Consider the following 16,391-nt stretch of genomic DNA (forward strand, 5'->3'; position numbering starts at 1 on the left):
TTGATTGCCTTTTGTTGAAATATTTTTTGCATTTTTGTTAAAATATATTTCTGCAAGCCTCAGAGGAAGTTTCATGCGGACAAACCTAAGAGCAGTCAAGAGCATTTTTAGCAGGAAGCAAGGCTTGGGGTTGGTCTGTGTTTTAATCCTCTCATAGCTAAAAAATATACATATATACATATATATATAGAAAGATTTAAACTTTGAAATCCCATGTTAAAAACTCACCTTGGTGGCAGACCAGGCTTGTCGAATTTCCACGCACGGGGCTGCTGGAAGCGCTCGACCCACGAGCATGACGAGCTGGAAGGGGAGCGCGCGGCCAGCTCCGCGGTAGCAGCCGCTGCCAGGCGCTTCCCACCACCCGGGCCGGCCCCGATTTTTGGCTAACGCTGAGTGATCTCCACTCACTACCGAGCGCGCGGGACAGCGGACGACAGAGCTCAGCCCATGTCACTTGTCCTATGCCCCTCAGAAAGCACCCCTCCTTTTTGTCCCCCATATGGCAAACCAAAGTCTCTGCCCTCATTTTTGGGGGGAAACTATGAAGGAATGAGCAAAAAAAAAAAAAAAAAAAAAAAAAACCCACTGCAAGCCATGGAAAGCCTCACAGTGACTTCCCTGAACTCTGAGCAGTGCCTCTCGCTGCCTGTTCAATCTTTTCTCAGGTTCTCCACCCTCTTCCAAGCCCGCAGGTTTCCAGCTTGCCAGGGGCACAGAGGCACCCAAAATCTCACAGAAATACAACTCCTTTGAAAAAAATCCATGTAGAGCCCTTTGCTTAATAAATATCGGTTAACGTTTTTGTCACCCGTTGGTGGGTTGTTTCAGGAGCAACGTCCTCCTGCTCTTTCCTGCTTCCTGAGATCCCTTCTCCAGGGTGTCCTTACCAAAGGGAGAGGAAAAAAAAAAAACTTTTGAAGAAGCAATAACCCACACTCAGTTTCAGATTATAAAACCAGAGTTACGACGTATTTCCGTCGTTGCACGCAACCGCGTGCCCCAGGGCGAGGGCGGTTTAATGCGATGGCTCCCTGAACACCGTCAGCTTGTGCTCCTGGATGTGCCGCAGTAAGATCTGCCCACGCCTCTCCAGGGTCTGAAGCAAAGGTTTCAGGCCTTCGGAGCCGCCCTGGCTTTCCCAAAACTCCCGGTCCACGTACAGGGACTGCAGGAGCACGTTTTGCAAACAGCCTGACTTGAGCATGGCCACGGCTGTCTCCGGGAAGCTGAAACAGAAAATGAGAAAAGAAAGAAAGAAAAGAGTTACCCAGGTAAAGCCAGGCCGGGAGGAGAGCAGCCGCAGGGTGGCCGGAGCAAAGGCCGCCTTCGTCCCTTCCCTGTCTTCGGGCTTGGATTCGTTTCTTCTTTGCACAGTACGGCAATCGTGCTGGAAATGGGCATTTTGCTTGGACGTGAGCAGTAATATCCGAAGCTGCTCTGTGCCCAAGCAGATGAGCCTGCCACAAAGAGCCTCGCACATAAACTTCCACTTGCAACGCGCACGTGGGACAGCTTAATTAGGACTGGATCCAAATGAGTGCCAGATCAATGGGCCGATAACACGTCAAATACCTGCCAGGTAATGGTGCAAGAAATGCTGAAATGCCTGATGATTTGTTATTTTTGCACAACCACCAATAAGAGGGAACAAAATAAGACCCGGGGCTTTGGAGACCGCCATCAGCCATGCTGATGTGCGATACGTCCAGCTGCTTGAGCAGGACGCGCAAGCACACGCAGGCTGATTCTTCCCTCTTCCCAGCTTTGCAGCACTGGGGCTCCAATCTACTCCCTTTCGCTGTGGCATCAGCCCCGATCTGCAGAACCAGGAGCAGGTGGACACGTGCGACGGGGTCGTGAGCTCGCGCGCCTGCACTGCCTAGAAGGGGAGATGGCTCAGCCACCCCGGGACGCTGCGCCGAAGGGACGGGGACAAAATAAATGCGGGCAAATGCAGCTCTCCCGTGCGTGCAAGCGGCGCCTCCCAGAGCTAACGCTCCTGGCCAAGGCTCGGCCGCTGCGCGGGGGGCACACGCTCGGCAGAGCGGCGCCGGGCAGGACCCGGCCGGTGCCCTCACCTCTCTATGCCTTGCAGCAGCCTGAAGTTGAGCTTTGCCTCCGGGTGCTGAGGCCGACCCGCGTTGTCGATGAACACCAGGTGGGACGGCGCGCTCCTCCGGACCTGGCAGCGGAGACGAGAAAGAGAAGTTCACATATCATGGGGAGCGATGGCTTTTTGGGGAGGGTTTTTTTGGTGCTGGTGGTGGGTTTTTTTTGATGCATGGGATTTTTCTGAGAGCACCTGGGGCTTGGCAGCAGCTGCACTGCCCTTGCTGCTGGCTCTGAACGAAAAGCGGGAGCTGCCGGCTCCCATTTTTATGGGGATTATTAGTGTCTAGGGACAACACTCGTCAGCAGTCCACCGCTCGTTCTCACGGCTGGAAAAGACTCCTATCGTTTGGGCGATGGGCTGGTGATCCTCGCAGCATGATGCTGACGATACACCGGCTCCGCCTGGCACCCCAGTCGCATGTAGCCCCTCGGGTCTCATCCAAGGGAGATAATTTTGCCCTGCTTGTCGCCCCAAGCAGGCCCCAGGGGAAGGGAGGGTGGCGCGGCATGAAGGCTGGGGTGCTCTACCAGGATGTGGACCAAGGCCAGCTCCGCGGGGTTTCGGCACTTGTCGCGGAGCATTTCCTCCACGCAGGGCTCCGACGGCTCCGGCTGAAATCCGCAGCAGTAGCGGTCCAGGCGGTCGTGCACCTGTAGGAGACACGTGGGGACCTGAGCAGCCACCGGAGCTCGGGGCAGGGCTCTCACGTTGCACATGGAACGTCTCTTGAGCAGAAGAAAATGAAAAAATTTCTAAGAAACCTCACTAGTCATTAAATGAAAAGCTGCTTAGTGAGTGAGCGAGGGGTAGGGAAGCATTCAGAAGCTTAGCTGATTTGCAAAAGCACTCTGGCTTGGAGAAGAGACTTGCAAAGATCACAGTGACAGGCTTTCCTGCTAGGCTTCGGACGCCTGCTGCTTGCAGTATTTCCACACTTGGTATTTGTATGGATTGATCATGCTTCCAGCTGAAACCAAGGAGAGAAGTATACAACAGTGAATGTAAGAAAAAAAGGGGGGGAAATAGGAAAGAAAAAGGGAAAGAAAAGAGAAGAGTAAAGAAAAGAAAAACAAAAACAGGGGAATCTAATTTTTGAAACCACAAAGAGACTTTTCTCAGGCTGAATCTTGGTTCACTAGATGATGGTTTCAGCTAGCTCCATTTTCATATATGCTGTTTCATCCATCCTTACCAGTAATCTAATCGTTCACACCAAAAAGAGGAGTAATGGAAAAGGATCAGTAAGAGAAAAATCAATTTATGCTTTCTATAGAGCATGCATGATACTTAAGTTAGGCCATGAGAACTTGTTTTAACTACATTTACATTTAATTATTTGCAGGCACTGTGAAACCTTCTTGTTGCTGAGGCTGTCAAGCGAAATGCAAGCGCTGTCCTTTTCCTGCACCACAGCCCTGCAGAAATGCTGGTGCTGCTTGGAAGCTCTCTGTATTTCAGGGGTTAGCGGGTGGGTAACAGCACTGCCTGCCTGTTCTCGCTCCTTCCCATGCATCAGCCACTGCTAGTGACTCTTGAACTTGAAAATCTTTGAATTTACTGAGTGAGAGGGTGTGATTTAGTTTATTCCTCCTGCTTTTGGATCCAGAATTATTGGCATCCCTGCCAGGAACGACCAGTAATACAGGCATTTGCTACTGGAAGGAACACAGGTTTAGCTCAGTTGGTTAGAGTGTGGTGCTGCTAATGCCAAGGTCGTGGGTTCAATCCCCGCAGGGGCTATGGTGAGGGTTGGACTAGATGACCTGCAGAGGTCCCTTCCGACCTTACCATTCCATGATTCTATGAGACAGAGACATCTGCCAGTAACTAAAATATTGGACCTTGATATCCAAAGCCTAAGGGCTGCTTCTTCCCCTGTGGAGACCCATGGAAGAGGGGGAAAGGTTCACCCCAGAGATTGTTACAAATTTTCAGGAAATGCAAGCATTTCAAAGCTGTGCTTGGGTATTTCAAAGCAACACCCAGCAGAGGCAGTCAGCTGCTTGGGAAGCGAGATGACCCTTGATGGGAGAGCCCTGGTGAAACTACTGCCAACCAAGCCCTGCTTTGAATGTCTGCTGGTGGCGTCTCATCCTCGCAGCATGTGTTGCTGAAAAAAAGTCTTCTGGCTCTGGTACCTGGCTTTGCATTGCTGTTAATCTTGCCACTGTGGCTGGCCAAAAGATGAGCGCGGCTGCTAATGCAGGACTTTGCACCCACCAATGCCAGAGCAGAGCCCCTCACCCCCATCCACACTGTGTACCTGCTTGCTCCAGCCCCCTTGCACAGCACTTCCACCCACCCCTGCGGGGGAAAGGAGGGGAGCCCGCTTTAAAACAAGGCTCATTAAGACCCAACTGTAATGACCCTGCCTCAACAGCCATTAAGCTTCGTCAGCTTTGTCAGAAAAAGCCACTGGATCTTCTCTGTTGGTCTGTGGGGCAGATGGGCAACTCTCCTCTCTCAGACACCCTTCACCGTGGCTGTTTGTAAGAGCTGCCACAGCTGACTACAGATTGCGGACTCACCACCTACAGCTCCGACAGCCTGTTTGGACCATTGCAGAAAAAAAAATATATATATATATTTGCATATGAATATGCATGTATACATATATATAAAAATAAAAATACACACACACAAACATATATATATATTTATGTCCTGCAGACACATTATACTTTCCTGACACAGGCCCAGCCTGGCAAAGGTGAGACAAATTCCCCAAGAGGGAGAGACCTCGGCCAATCTTGGGTGAGGCTGCGAAGCTGCCCAGTTGCAGTGCAAAGGCTCACTCACTTGCTTTAGGTTCTTTCGTTATTACTGCAGGCCCAGGAACTGCAGTTCAGGGTGCACAGAAGCTCCTGCACCTCTTGGTAGGGCTGGAGCAGGTCTGGAGTGAGCTTAGGGCCATCCATAGGTGACAAATGAATGAGAGCCAAGTGACCCATGGAGGCCTACTATTCATCTCACCCTGATTAATTAGCAGAATTTACTAATTATAGCAGGGCTGTGCTTTGTGAAAGAGCTCAGGCTGAACCCCAAACACTAACCAAGCACTGGAGAAAATGTTGCAGGAAACACAAAGTTTGATTTCCCTGCCCATTATATTCATAACTCTTTCAGAAGCAGGATTAACCTTCATTAGAATTCCTTAACAAATCCCTTTATTTCCTGATAGCTAAAAAAAGCAATCAAGTCAATATTTCTCCTCTGGTAAACCCAATAGTTAAAGTACTAGTGTCTTTTGATAGAAAAAACTTTGAACTGAAACAAAACATCACACTTCTTCCATGCATTTCCTTTGTCTTGGGATTGCAAAACTCAGCATAGCAGTTTCTCTCACCCACTACGTTGTTTTCCATCATTGCAGAATTAATAGACTCTACAGAGCATAAAGAAGATCTGAGATGATTTATGGAGACCTCATATGCACTCATGTAGCAGGAAGATGGAAATTCTGCATATTCACAGAGGAACTGTACAGGAACCCATGGCTGGTATGGGATGTTGTTACAGGTCTCCACCTTTTGGCCCTGGTTCCCAATGAAATAGCCTGACTCCTTCCTGCAGAAAGCTCAAAATTATGGACATCTGAAGACCCTGAACTGCAATCTGAGACACACTGCAGGGGAAGGAGATGTTGTGATAATGGTGATGTGGTTATGGCAATAAGTCAAGACTTCCATAGCACGACTTTGACGTTTGACAACACTCATGCCAATGGGAGGCAGGGAATAGCTGGCTGAAGGGCATCACAGAAATAAGGAAGAGATGGTGTGCAGCCTGCACAGAGCAGGGCAGTGCAGGCATCAGCTGCAGAACCCAACCCGATGCCTTGAACGAGCTTCTGTTCTCCTATTCCAGAGAGGGGAGGGAAACAATTCCTTTATTAACTACAAAAACTGTTAACTCAGCAGCAGGCTGGCGCTGGCTTCTTGAAACACAGGGCACGAGCTCAGTGCCTAGCCACCTGTGCTACAGAAATGATCCTCTGCTTCTATTACTTTATGTTAACATATCCACATATGTAGACTGTTTTTTCATCCTTTCCTCCTCTTTTCTGAGGGTGGAGCCCCAGTGTGACCATTAAAAAACAACCCTGCCCCGGGTGGTTCATGTGCCAGCCACTCTGTGCACCCAACTGGCTTCCTCCCACCCACAGAGATGTGAGCGTTCATCCACTGCTGTGGGGCTGTTTTGAGGAAACATCTTATACCTTATCAGAGGTATAAGATGGAGGCAGAATCTGGTGTTCAATATGAATTCCCAGAAGATGGATTATCTAATTGTTGAGGTTTTGAAAGCATCTCTGATGTGTTGACCAATTCTTCCTCCCCGTGACTCTCCCTATGTCATTTATATTCATTTATGTTCATCAGAGCCAGATCAGCTTTAATGAATGGTATAGTAGATCTTGCTGCTATAAAAAAAAAAGATATGTGGCACACCATCTTCCAACCAGTGAGCTCAAAAGTCATTATAAGCATCACCAATTTAAGCCTTTCTTCACACAGTGGAATAAGGCAATATCCTATGGACAGGAAAAACAAAGCCCTCAACCAGGGTCCCAGAGACTAACTGGGACTAGAACCAGTTCTCCCAGTGCCAAAACCTACTTCTCCCAACTTCCAGCTAGAAAGGAAGCACTGGAAATTACAATACAAAACTGCATAAAGACAAATCTACCATAGTCAAGAGGCAATTGGACCCAGCTGGACCATGAAATCCTGAAGACTGAGGACTGAACCTGCAAAGTAGTTAGGGAGTCAAAAAGGTAATGAAACTCCAGATGATTCTTTTTGTCTTTCTGCCAGGTGTAAAGAGAAAGAAGGGAAGAACTAGGCTTTCCCTTGTATAAAGCTGACAAGAAAGCGTTCAGTAGACATCATTTGTGATTACTAAAGTTACAAGTAAGACACCAAAAAGTCTGGCTAACCTGCATCATTGAAAATACGTGGGAGCTGGGGGGAAAGCCATGTGAGCCCTGGCTGGGTGGTGAGTCACCAAGGCTCGGAGAGCAGGTCTGAACTGAGGGAGACAGAGCTCATCCAGGAACCCAAAGGGCAGAAAACCCTATAGCTATTAAAACAGAATCTGGATTAAGTCCTGAGTTTTCTGCATTCCTCATCTATCAGCAAACAACTCTGAAAGGCCCTGGGAGGAAAAAAGGGGGTTGTATATTCATCCTGTGGCAGAACGGAAAAGAGAATTATGTGACTATGCAATTAAAGGCTTCATCCTAACGCATATGCACAAGAGGGGCAGGTTCCCTGAGCAGTCGCTGTTTCGGGGGTTTTGATCCTCCTGGGACCTCAGTTCTGCAAACTTTCAAGGCGAGGATGCTTGGAAGGAAAGTGTTGAGACAACATCAGACTCCAGCCCAAATCATGCTTGGCTCTGTGAAACTGTGCAGCAATCTTTGGATCAAAAAGCTTTTAGCCTACAAGATAGGATTTGAAGGACAGAAGAGGCACATAAGCAGGTCACAGTGGGGAGAGGATGGCAGCATTACCGGGACCCATGTGAAGCTCAGCTGCCTCAGAGTCCCCATCCAGCCAGGCTAGGAGCTTCTAAGCCCTGATGTGGCTTGTTGCGGTTTCCACAAGGAAAACTTTCCTTCCATGGGATGTGGGAGAAAAGGAACAAGTTATCCAAAGAGTGGAGGACTAGACAAGGCACCTTCATACTCTCTTTCTTCACCTTGGTGGGACAGGCTTTGCCTGGCGGTCTTGGAAGGCATTTTTGAAACTTTCTGCTTACTCTTTGCCTGTATCTTTTGAAGGATGGCAAGTCAAGGCTGTTGGAGTGTGGGGAGGAAGATGGTTCTGCACTTTGTTTTAGTTTGGATTAGTACTTTATTTTGTCTGGCTGGTTTTCACAGGCAATTAATTTTGTGGCTGATTCTCATTTCCACTAAAGAAGTGGAATTTCCACTGTGAAGGCCCTGTGCAGCCTACTGGAAAGAGGCTGTAATTTAGGGGGTGCACCAGGGGATGACATTGCAGAACGATTTTGGAGTTAACGTGCCAATATTTTTGGTTCTTTTTAAAATCATGGACAAAACCAGTAGCTGCTTCTTTTCAACAGGGTTCTGAATTTTTCCTGTGGTATAACTTTGCAATGAGGGGTTTGCCTCCATAGACAGACTGGATTCAGTCTTGGCTGGACATAATTCAGCTGCCCTGAAACGTAATGGGAATTTTGCACTCGACAACAGTAGGAGCGGGACGGTGACCAAATTATTTTAACCTCTTATGTTTTAATGGGATTCCAACGTATTTACCACAGATTTGGACTGGGCTCCCAGCCAGCGGAGCAAGGAAAAGAGCAAGCAAAAGCATGTTGTTAAGCCAAGTCAAAGACAGCAGCGGTATTTGAAACGACTGCCCGACCCAAAGTAAAAAATCGGTACCTCGGAGCCGAACGCCGCCACCGTTGCCCGACGGCAGCCAACCGAACCTTTCGGGTCCCACTGAGCAAATAACCATGCCCACAGTAAGCTTTGCGCTCCCTCCGGGAAATTATTCTTGGCAGCAAATCTTTCTGCCTGTGCTGAAGGGCCGGGACACCGCTTGGAGGCACGGTCTGAGTTTAGGACAGAGGAGCGGTCTCTGTGCGGCGTGGGGGGCGGATGGCGCCGCTGGCGACGGGGGAGGGATCTGCAGCCCCTGTGTGCTCAGGGACCTACCAATAGTAGGGGTATTTCCTTATGGCAAAGACTAACAGAAATTAGTAAAGGACGAGCTGAACTTTAGGACACTCTAGCAGAAAATAATAAAGATTTCAATGCCTGGCTCAGAGCTGTACGGGAGGGTTCGAAATTCACAGCTTCTCATTCTCCGTTAAGTACTGTGGGACGCTAAAGCCACTTCTGAAAGATGATATTTCATGTCTATAATAACCTGCTGACTTTGTGGCTTTTTACCTTTATGTCACTTTTCCACATGGGAGGATCCCACTGGAGTTATTGAGAAATCCTGTGGATTGCTCCTTGATTTATCATTTCACTATTTTAACCCTCTGGAGTAAAAGTCTCCTAAACCCCAATCCTGTTCCCTGGGGACTCAGTGTTCCCATTGCACTCGCTGCGCCTTTTGCCTGGGGGAGGACGGGAAGGGGGTGGTTAATATCTCATTTGCTGGCTGGTGCAGAGCACGACCAGCAGTCGTGGTGCCTTTGCTTTGCTTCCGCCCCACAAAAAGTCATGAGAACACACACTTCAACAGTTTTTTTTTTCTCCCGTCTTTTCCCATTGTCCTTTCAGGTAGTTTCCCCACATATGTTCTCCCTAACAAGCAAAATTATAGCCCTGAGGTGTCTAAATGTGCTTTCTGCCACAGAAACCACTGCTGCCTCCTCACAGTTGCCCCTTAATAAATCATAATTCTCTGTTCGTGACACTGTAGTAATCCCTCGTAGCAGTAGGGTATGATTTTCCAGACAGAAGATTAAGCACTCTTAATCTCAAAGAGGAGGAGAAAGACACTACGGTATAAAGGGGAAAGGATCCCGATTCCTTACACTAGCGCCACATCGGCGGAATAAAAGTGTCAACCCAACCCAAGCTGCTTGAGATGCAGAATATTTTGTCCTTAAACAAGGAGGTCCCGCTCCAACCCCTTGCCAGGCCCACGAGCGGCAGCTCTAGCATGGGAGAAGGGGCCGTGCGAGGATAAAGCTCAGCTGCAAGAGAGCAGGCTCAGAGGAGCCGTGTCCGAAACCTGCTTGCGATTCCCCATCAGGGCCTGAGCACAGACCTCGCCTAGGCCAAGCTGCATCTGCACAACGCTCCCCTGCTCCATGTAATGTTAAGAGAGAACAAAATCTCCATCTCCACTACCAAGTCAGCAATTATTAAAGCCAAAGCCTCCAGGAAATTAGCATCTCTGTGCATAAAAGGAAAGATATTTTTGTTTCAAGACAACCTACTTAAAAAAAAAAAAGGACTTGTGCCTGCTTGCGCTGTGCTGAGAGATGGAGGAAAGCTTTCAAATGATAAAGCTTTTATTTTTATTATTATCATTATTGTTAGAGAGGTTTTGTCTAGGCTTGAAGCCTAGAGAATTTGTGAAATGGCGACTTCCCTCGGGCTTAGACTGAGCAGAAAAATTAAGTCGCCTCCCTTCTTTGCAGCGTTTTCATCTAGTGGTGACCTGCAAAGAGAGGCACAAGCCCCTGCCTGCCTGCCAGCCCGCAGTGCCAAGGGCCGATGGGCCCCGCTCCAGCCTCCCTGGTGCTCCTCACCTTCAGCTGATGTCCACCAGCATGGAAGATGAGTGCAAAAGGCTGTTGAAGCAGCTGCCTAAAAAGCTGCTGGAACGACAGCAGTGAGCCGCATCAGGTGTGCCCAACTACCGGGGCGCGGGGCAAGGAGCAGCCTGTCGCCTTGCCCTGCCTGCTGCCTGCAGTGAGCGCAAGGAGCGTTTGTGAGGACTTTCTACCTCTGTCTGTTCTGTTGGGTCCCTGGAGAAAGGCAAATGTGGGATGGAGAAATACACCTTACAAATACAAATTTCCCTGGGGAAATATACCTGCAGGGGTGCCGGAGGGGCTGCTGATAGCACCCTTGGCCAGGATGCTGCTCGGAGTAACATGTGTGGTTTTCCTGGACTTTTGGGGACTTTGCCAGGATGCAGAGTGACAGTTGTGGGGCCCGAGGCCACCTGTGCACTGGCAGAAGAGGAGCCAGACCCCACAGCAATGTATCTCACCCTAATTGACCTGCTGGGACCCTCAGGGTCAGGCGGGTAACTCAACACCCCACGACGTCCGGCGACCTTCAGTGGCGATGCCTTTAGCTACACTCAAACAATGCAGTTTTGCTCTTCCCAAAAGCATTTCCCGGCAGATCAAATTCTGCATGAGGAGTATTAATACTGGCCCTTGGCTTTGATGAGCAGCTCTCCTTTTTTTTTTTTAAAAAAAAAAAAAAAAAAAAAGGACAGCAACCGCCTTATGAAAGGTGTTTTTGAGGACTCAATCACTCGAGCTTCTCCGATGCCTGATCCTGGAGATGCTGAGCACCCACAAATCCCTCCAAACTCGTCCCTTTTGGGCAGCAGAGCCAGGGCAGGACAAACAGACCTCAGTGCTGGGCAGTGCGAAGAGCAGCGCTCGCTGCCTAAGTGCACAGAGGGTTTTTGTCATTGAGCCTCACATTTGGCTGCAAGATGCCTTCCCAGGACGAACGCCGCGATGGTGAGCAAAAGAATCTCCTTCCCAAGGAAACCAAACTGCTCCCCAACATCTTGTGCCAGCAACTCCTCAGGACACATTTCGGGCCCCCGGTGCTTGGCCATGCTGGTGTAACGCTGGCTGGGACGTGAGCAGCGAAGGACTGGCAGCGCTGGACCAACTTCCCTGCTCTGCAGTGTGATCCTCTGCTTCAGGAGGACTTTGCTCTGCAAACAGCTGGTGTTTGGTAGTTTAGGATGCCTGCTGCTGCATCCCCCTGCTTGGGGTGAGCTGGAGGCTTCTGACCTGATCATCACCCACCTCTAGCAGAGCCCCCCTGTACACACCAGGCCTGACGAGGCAGGTTTCTTGTTTTCTGGTCACCAGCTGTGAACTGACTAGTCAAAAAGCAGAATTAAAGAACCTGTCAGGCTGAAAAGCCGATGAGACAGGCAGGATCCGCAGCCTGCAGGCATGCTTGGCTCTCCCGGGAAATCAAATTATCTGGAAGGTTTTTGCTAATGATCTTGGCAGGTAACAGGATGGACATTAGGCTGGTATAAAACACCATGGTGCCTTTGGCTTTGATGGATCACCATTGGTTAGACAGAGGATTGGGCTCTGAAATCCACTTTTTGCTGGCTTGCGGTGGCTTACCACAGCAGGGGCTTGGAGCCAGCAGAGCAGTGCCTGCATCTCTGGGACAGGTCCCCACCAAGGGCTACTCCAATCTCTCCCAGGCTCAGGGGCCAGTCACAGCCCTGGATAGAGGGTGCAACCACCCACAGAAACCAGTAACCTCCAAAACTTGCTTTAACGCTAGGGAAAGGCAGGGTCGCTGTAACTGGAAGCTCATGCTCACTGTGTGCCTGTGCCTGCAGACCTCTGTGGAGGCATCTGGCAGGGTTTTTTTAATTCTTAATCCTGCTTGTGACTGAGGGTCAGCACAGGTTCAGCTGAGTCATTCTGCATGAGATTCACCATCTGTGAGAGCGGGACGATCCTCCCTCCCCTCCTGCCCTCGCTATAGTCTTGCAAAAGGCAGAGCTGGTTTCACAGAGAAGGTTTCCAGAAAGAGCCAAGGACGTTTCTGGGAGCAAAAGAGAATATTTTTTTCCAACTCATGCCATTGAGCATGGTTCCCCCAGGTAATCACAGCTCATGCAATCCCACTGCCTCCGTGTCTGGTGGTACCCGCCTGCCTGCTCCCCAACTTGCAACCTCCAAACCTGCTGGGGAGCCTCCGAGCTGCCGTTGACACAGGGTAGGGAATTGTCGGCATTGAGCTCCTGTGAGCTGCAGGAAAAGAAGGCATTCAGGTAGGGGGAAGAGAAGAGAATCCAAAGGAAGAAATGGTACAGTGAAAGCCCTTATCAGAGATGCTTCATACGATCTCAGGTCAAGACACATATCTACTTTGCTGCTACCGCTCGTGGGGCAAGTTGCCGGTGTCTGAGGATTGCCTGCCCTCCCCGGCTTCGTGGGGTTACGGACCTGCACGCAGGGGCGCGCCACGAGCTGCACGGCACACCTAGAGGACAGCCCTCCTTCTAGCAGCAGCCGTACCTGGAGGAGAAAATCGAAGAGCGCCAGCCGGCTCCACTCGGCGTGCTCAATGCCGAGGCAAGGCGCTCGCCCCGCCGCCGCCGCCGCCGCCGCTGCGGAGGAGCCCGCTGTGCCGCAGCGCTGCCGCAGCAGGGCCTGGTACTGCACCCAGCGCAGCGCGAAGGAGTTCTGGTCGTTGTTGGCGTCCTCCAGGTGCTGGATGTCGGGCGCCCACCAGATGATGGGCCGTGGCGCGCCGTCCGTGTACCTGTAGGGCAGGAGGTGGCTGCCAAAGCGGCGGGCCACGGCGGGCAGGCTCCTGTTCAGCCCCAGGACTCTGTCCAGGTGGAAAGCCAGGACTTCGTAGAGGTCCCCGGGCCGTTTGATCAGGCCACAGAGCCCGTCGAGGCAGTCTCCGTCCAGGTCCGCCCGGGAAGCGCCCGGGGCAGCCCGAAGGCCAACCCGCAGTATTTGCCCGTGGCCTGGGATTCTGGTTTTGGCCACCACCTCGCCGTTGGCCAGCAGTTTCATCCTCTGCACGTCATCGGCGGAAAACCAAGGCAGGATCGTCTCTCCAAACCGCAGACTACCCTCCCACGGGACACGGGGGGAATGGCCCGGCGTTTCCGGACACCTTCCCGCGGTCCGTAACCCTTTTCCCGGAGGGCGTGGGGAGGGCCCGGCTGCCCGCCTCCGGCCGGAGGGGACATCTCTGCTGGGCAGCCCGTCGTCCGCGCCGGGGAGAAAGGCTCCGGGCAGAGGGGAAGGTGGCCGCCCGGGCGGGACGTCGGGTTCGCGCTGGCCTCGGGGCGCGGGAGCGCTGGTAAGCCTGCCGCCCGGCGGGTGTCCTCTCTTCCCGGGAAGCGCGGGGGAAGAGGAAGGGGCTCCCGCCGCGCCGCGCCGCCTCCTCCCGCGGGGCCACCGGTGGCTTGGCCCGCTCGGCTCCTCCGTGCCCGGGTTGCCGTGGGGCCAGGGGGGCTCCCGGCCACGGGCGAAGCCTCCCGGCTGGGGGGCCGCCGCGTCCCGTCGGGGCCGGGGCGACGTCCCCGCCGGGGAGGGAACGGCCCCGTCGCCGCCGGGGAGCAGCGGGGGCAGGCGGGTGAGCGCCAGCAGGGCCAGGGCCAGCAGGAAGGCGAACGCAGCCGCCGGCGGGTGTTTCAGCCCCGTCCTTCGCCACGGTCGCTGGGCCTGCGGGGTGAGAAAGGCAGAGCTTTACGGGCGGCCGGAGCACCGGCCCCGGCCCAGCTCCCGCCGGAGCGCCTCACCTTTCCCGGTATCTCCGTGCCCACAGCGCTCTCATGCAAGTCCCCCCCTTCCCGCACCCACGTCCTGCCCCACGCCGCTGCGTCGCCTTGGCCCTGCTCTGCCCCACTCCGGCCAGACGTCTGCGGGCTTTACCCACCCGTCGGCTGAACTTGCAGACTGGCTCCTCGTTTTCATGCGCTATTGAACGCCCGGCGCGAAACCCAGAGCCGGACGGAGCGGCACGGTCCCGCAACCCGGCATCCAAAGCAGCCTCCTGCACGGGGAGCTGCCAAAAGCAACCTCGCTCGACCGCCAAACTTGGCAGTTTCTCCTCAAAGCAGTGCCGCAAGCGCAGCCTCGACCCGCGCCCCTGCCTCCTCCTCTGGCAGAGCCCCAGCGCCCTCCGCAGCTCTCGCGTCATCCCCGCGCGCCCACCGGCACCGCGCTGCCACCGAAAGGCCAGCACTATCTTACGGAGATGCAACGGGGCTGCGCGCAAGTCCCTGGCTCCCGCTGCCAGCGTGCAGCTGCTGGCAAAGTAATTCATTCCCAGCACAAGGGTTTGCTTGGCAGAGCAACGGCACCCGTCAAATTTAAAAAACGTTGAACCAGAAACAAAAAGTACTCTTGTTTCATCATCTTGGGAAAAAAAAATAGAAAATGGTCCCGCTGCTCTTCGTTTTGCCGGGGGCTCCGGCTTGCTGTACGCTTTACCAAGCCAGCCAGCTCTGCAGCCTCTGCCCACCGCTACCTCGGATGCGGGAGGGAAGTTCGTAGAGTCAGGCCTCCTGAGGGCTTCGCAGGGGCTTGTTCTGGTGCAAATCCATTTCTACCTCGCAGTGGGAATTGGGAAAAAAATCTGCATGAGTTGGTGCGCCTGCTGCAAGTTATTCTACACAGCTACCGCTCAAGTCACACAAACAAGCCTGGGGCTGAGGCAGAGCACTGCCTTCCGCTTCCCATGCAAGAGGATCCTCATTAGACCGAGGATTTATAGAGCTGAATAAGCTTTAAAGAAATAAGGGAACAGAAGAGGGAGTGTAAGGTGAATTACGATTTCAGATTTCTTCACACGGCTGCATGGCAAAGGCTACATTTACGTAGCGTCTTCTGCGTACTCAGCGGAAGTAGAGCAAAACAGACCAAACCCCTGGATGCGGATGCTATCGAGCTCCTGAGAGGGTTTTATCCGAAGGCCTAGAGCCACGGGCCACCAGCGGTCCCCTCTCGGCTCTGCGCGCAGCCAACCACCTCCATCCCCACGCCTTTGGAAAACGCAGACGCGTGCCGAGATGTGGCCTCTCGCTATCTTTAAACCTACGAGGCTTCCTGCCCGCAGTGCGGGGAGGTGGTCCCCAGCGGATAGGCGATCCCCCGGCGCAGAGGCACCCAGCCGGAGCCCGGCACCACCGGCAAAGCCCCCCCCCAGGGCCTTGGTTTTATGCCTCTTCCAAAAACGCTACATCGTCTTTTAACATCAGCTGGGGCAGGCGAGCCGCAAAGTCGCCAAACTCCCTTCCAGCAACCACACGGGTTTTCCATAGACATCTCCCTCTCAAGGGCTAAGCTGATTTAAGGCAGTTTACAAGAGCTGGCGATGGCACGTTTGGAGCAACTAAGCTTTAGTGCTTGCATTTAATTATTGCTCATCTCAGAGCAGTGCAATCTATATCTAGTGCAGCAGGATATACCTGCTGGCCAAAAGGTTTTTGCTCATGCTCGCCTTACACCAGCCTACTCACATTCAACTCCAACCCCTTTTTAGAGTGGTGTGGCAGAGGAAGGGAAAAAAAAAAAAAAAAACTCTTGGATTAAGCTAAATTGAGCAAACAAGCAGCCCATAAACAATGTTGGACCCTGAGGCCCCTGCCCCAAATACACTGGCCTCTGGCTAGCCCAGCGAGAAGGAGAGGGACTACCTTCTCCCAGAAATTTCAGATGCTGCTAGGTAATTTTCAGAACTCTACCAGAAACAACTCAAATTTCAATACCTTCACTGCTTTTTGAGTTCCTTTCAAGCTCTAAAATCAGACCTTGCACATCACCATTAACATTCATGATGGCATCTGAAGACTCAACCCCTTGTCTGGAAGGTACATGGAGCACTTGTCCATGCAGAGCAGTGAAGATATTGGTTTTAATTAAGAAAATTAGCACCCTTGCTATCCAAGGAGTTGCATGAACTTATATCAAGCATGCCCTTAGCCAGTTACTTCTCATCTGATGATGCAAACATCGATAGTGGGTAATAAAAACGGGGAAGAAAGGAAGGGAGCACCCACATGTCGCATGGGAGCAGGCTCCCATC

At 52.1% G+C, this 16,391-nt stretch overlaps 1 protein-coding gene across 1 annotated transcript; it reads right to left on the reverse strand.

Moving 5' to 3' along the window:
• Positions 1-1,018: 1,018 nt before the first annotated feature.
• Positions 1,019-14,278, reverse strand: GASK1A (golgi associated kinase 1A). Its single transcript, XM_062568474.1, has 6 exons — positions 14,165-14,278; positions 13,761-14,026; positions 12,860-13,424; positions 2,644-2,766; positions 2,082-2,185; positions 1,019-1,229 (listed from the first exon to the last, which is right to left on the reverse strand). The coding sequence occupies exons 1-6, from the start codon at positions 14,276-14,278 to the stop codon at positions 1,019-1,021; spliced, it is 1,383 nt and encodes a 460-aa protein (XP_062424458.1).
• Between the last annotated feature and the right edge of the window lie 2,113 nt (positions 14,279-16,391).

Source organism: Rhea pennata, chromosome 2, assembly GCF_028389875.1.
Source record: "Rhea pennata isolate bPtePen1 chromosome 2, bPtePen1.pri, whole genome shotgun sequence".
NCBI classification, from domain to species: domain Eukaryota; kingdom Metazoa; phylum Chordata; class Aves; order Rheiformes; family Rheidae; genus Rhea; species Rhea pennata.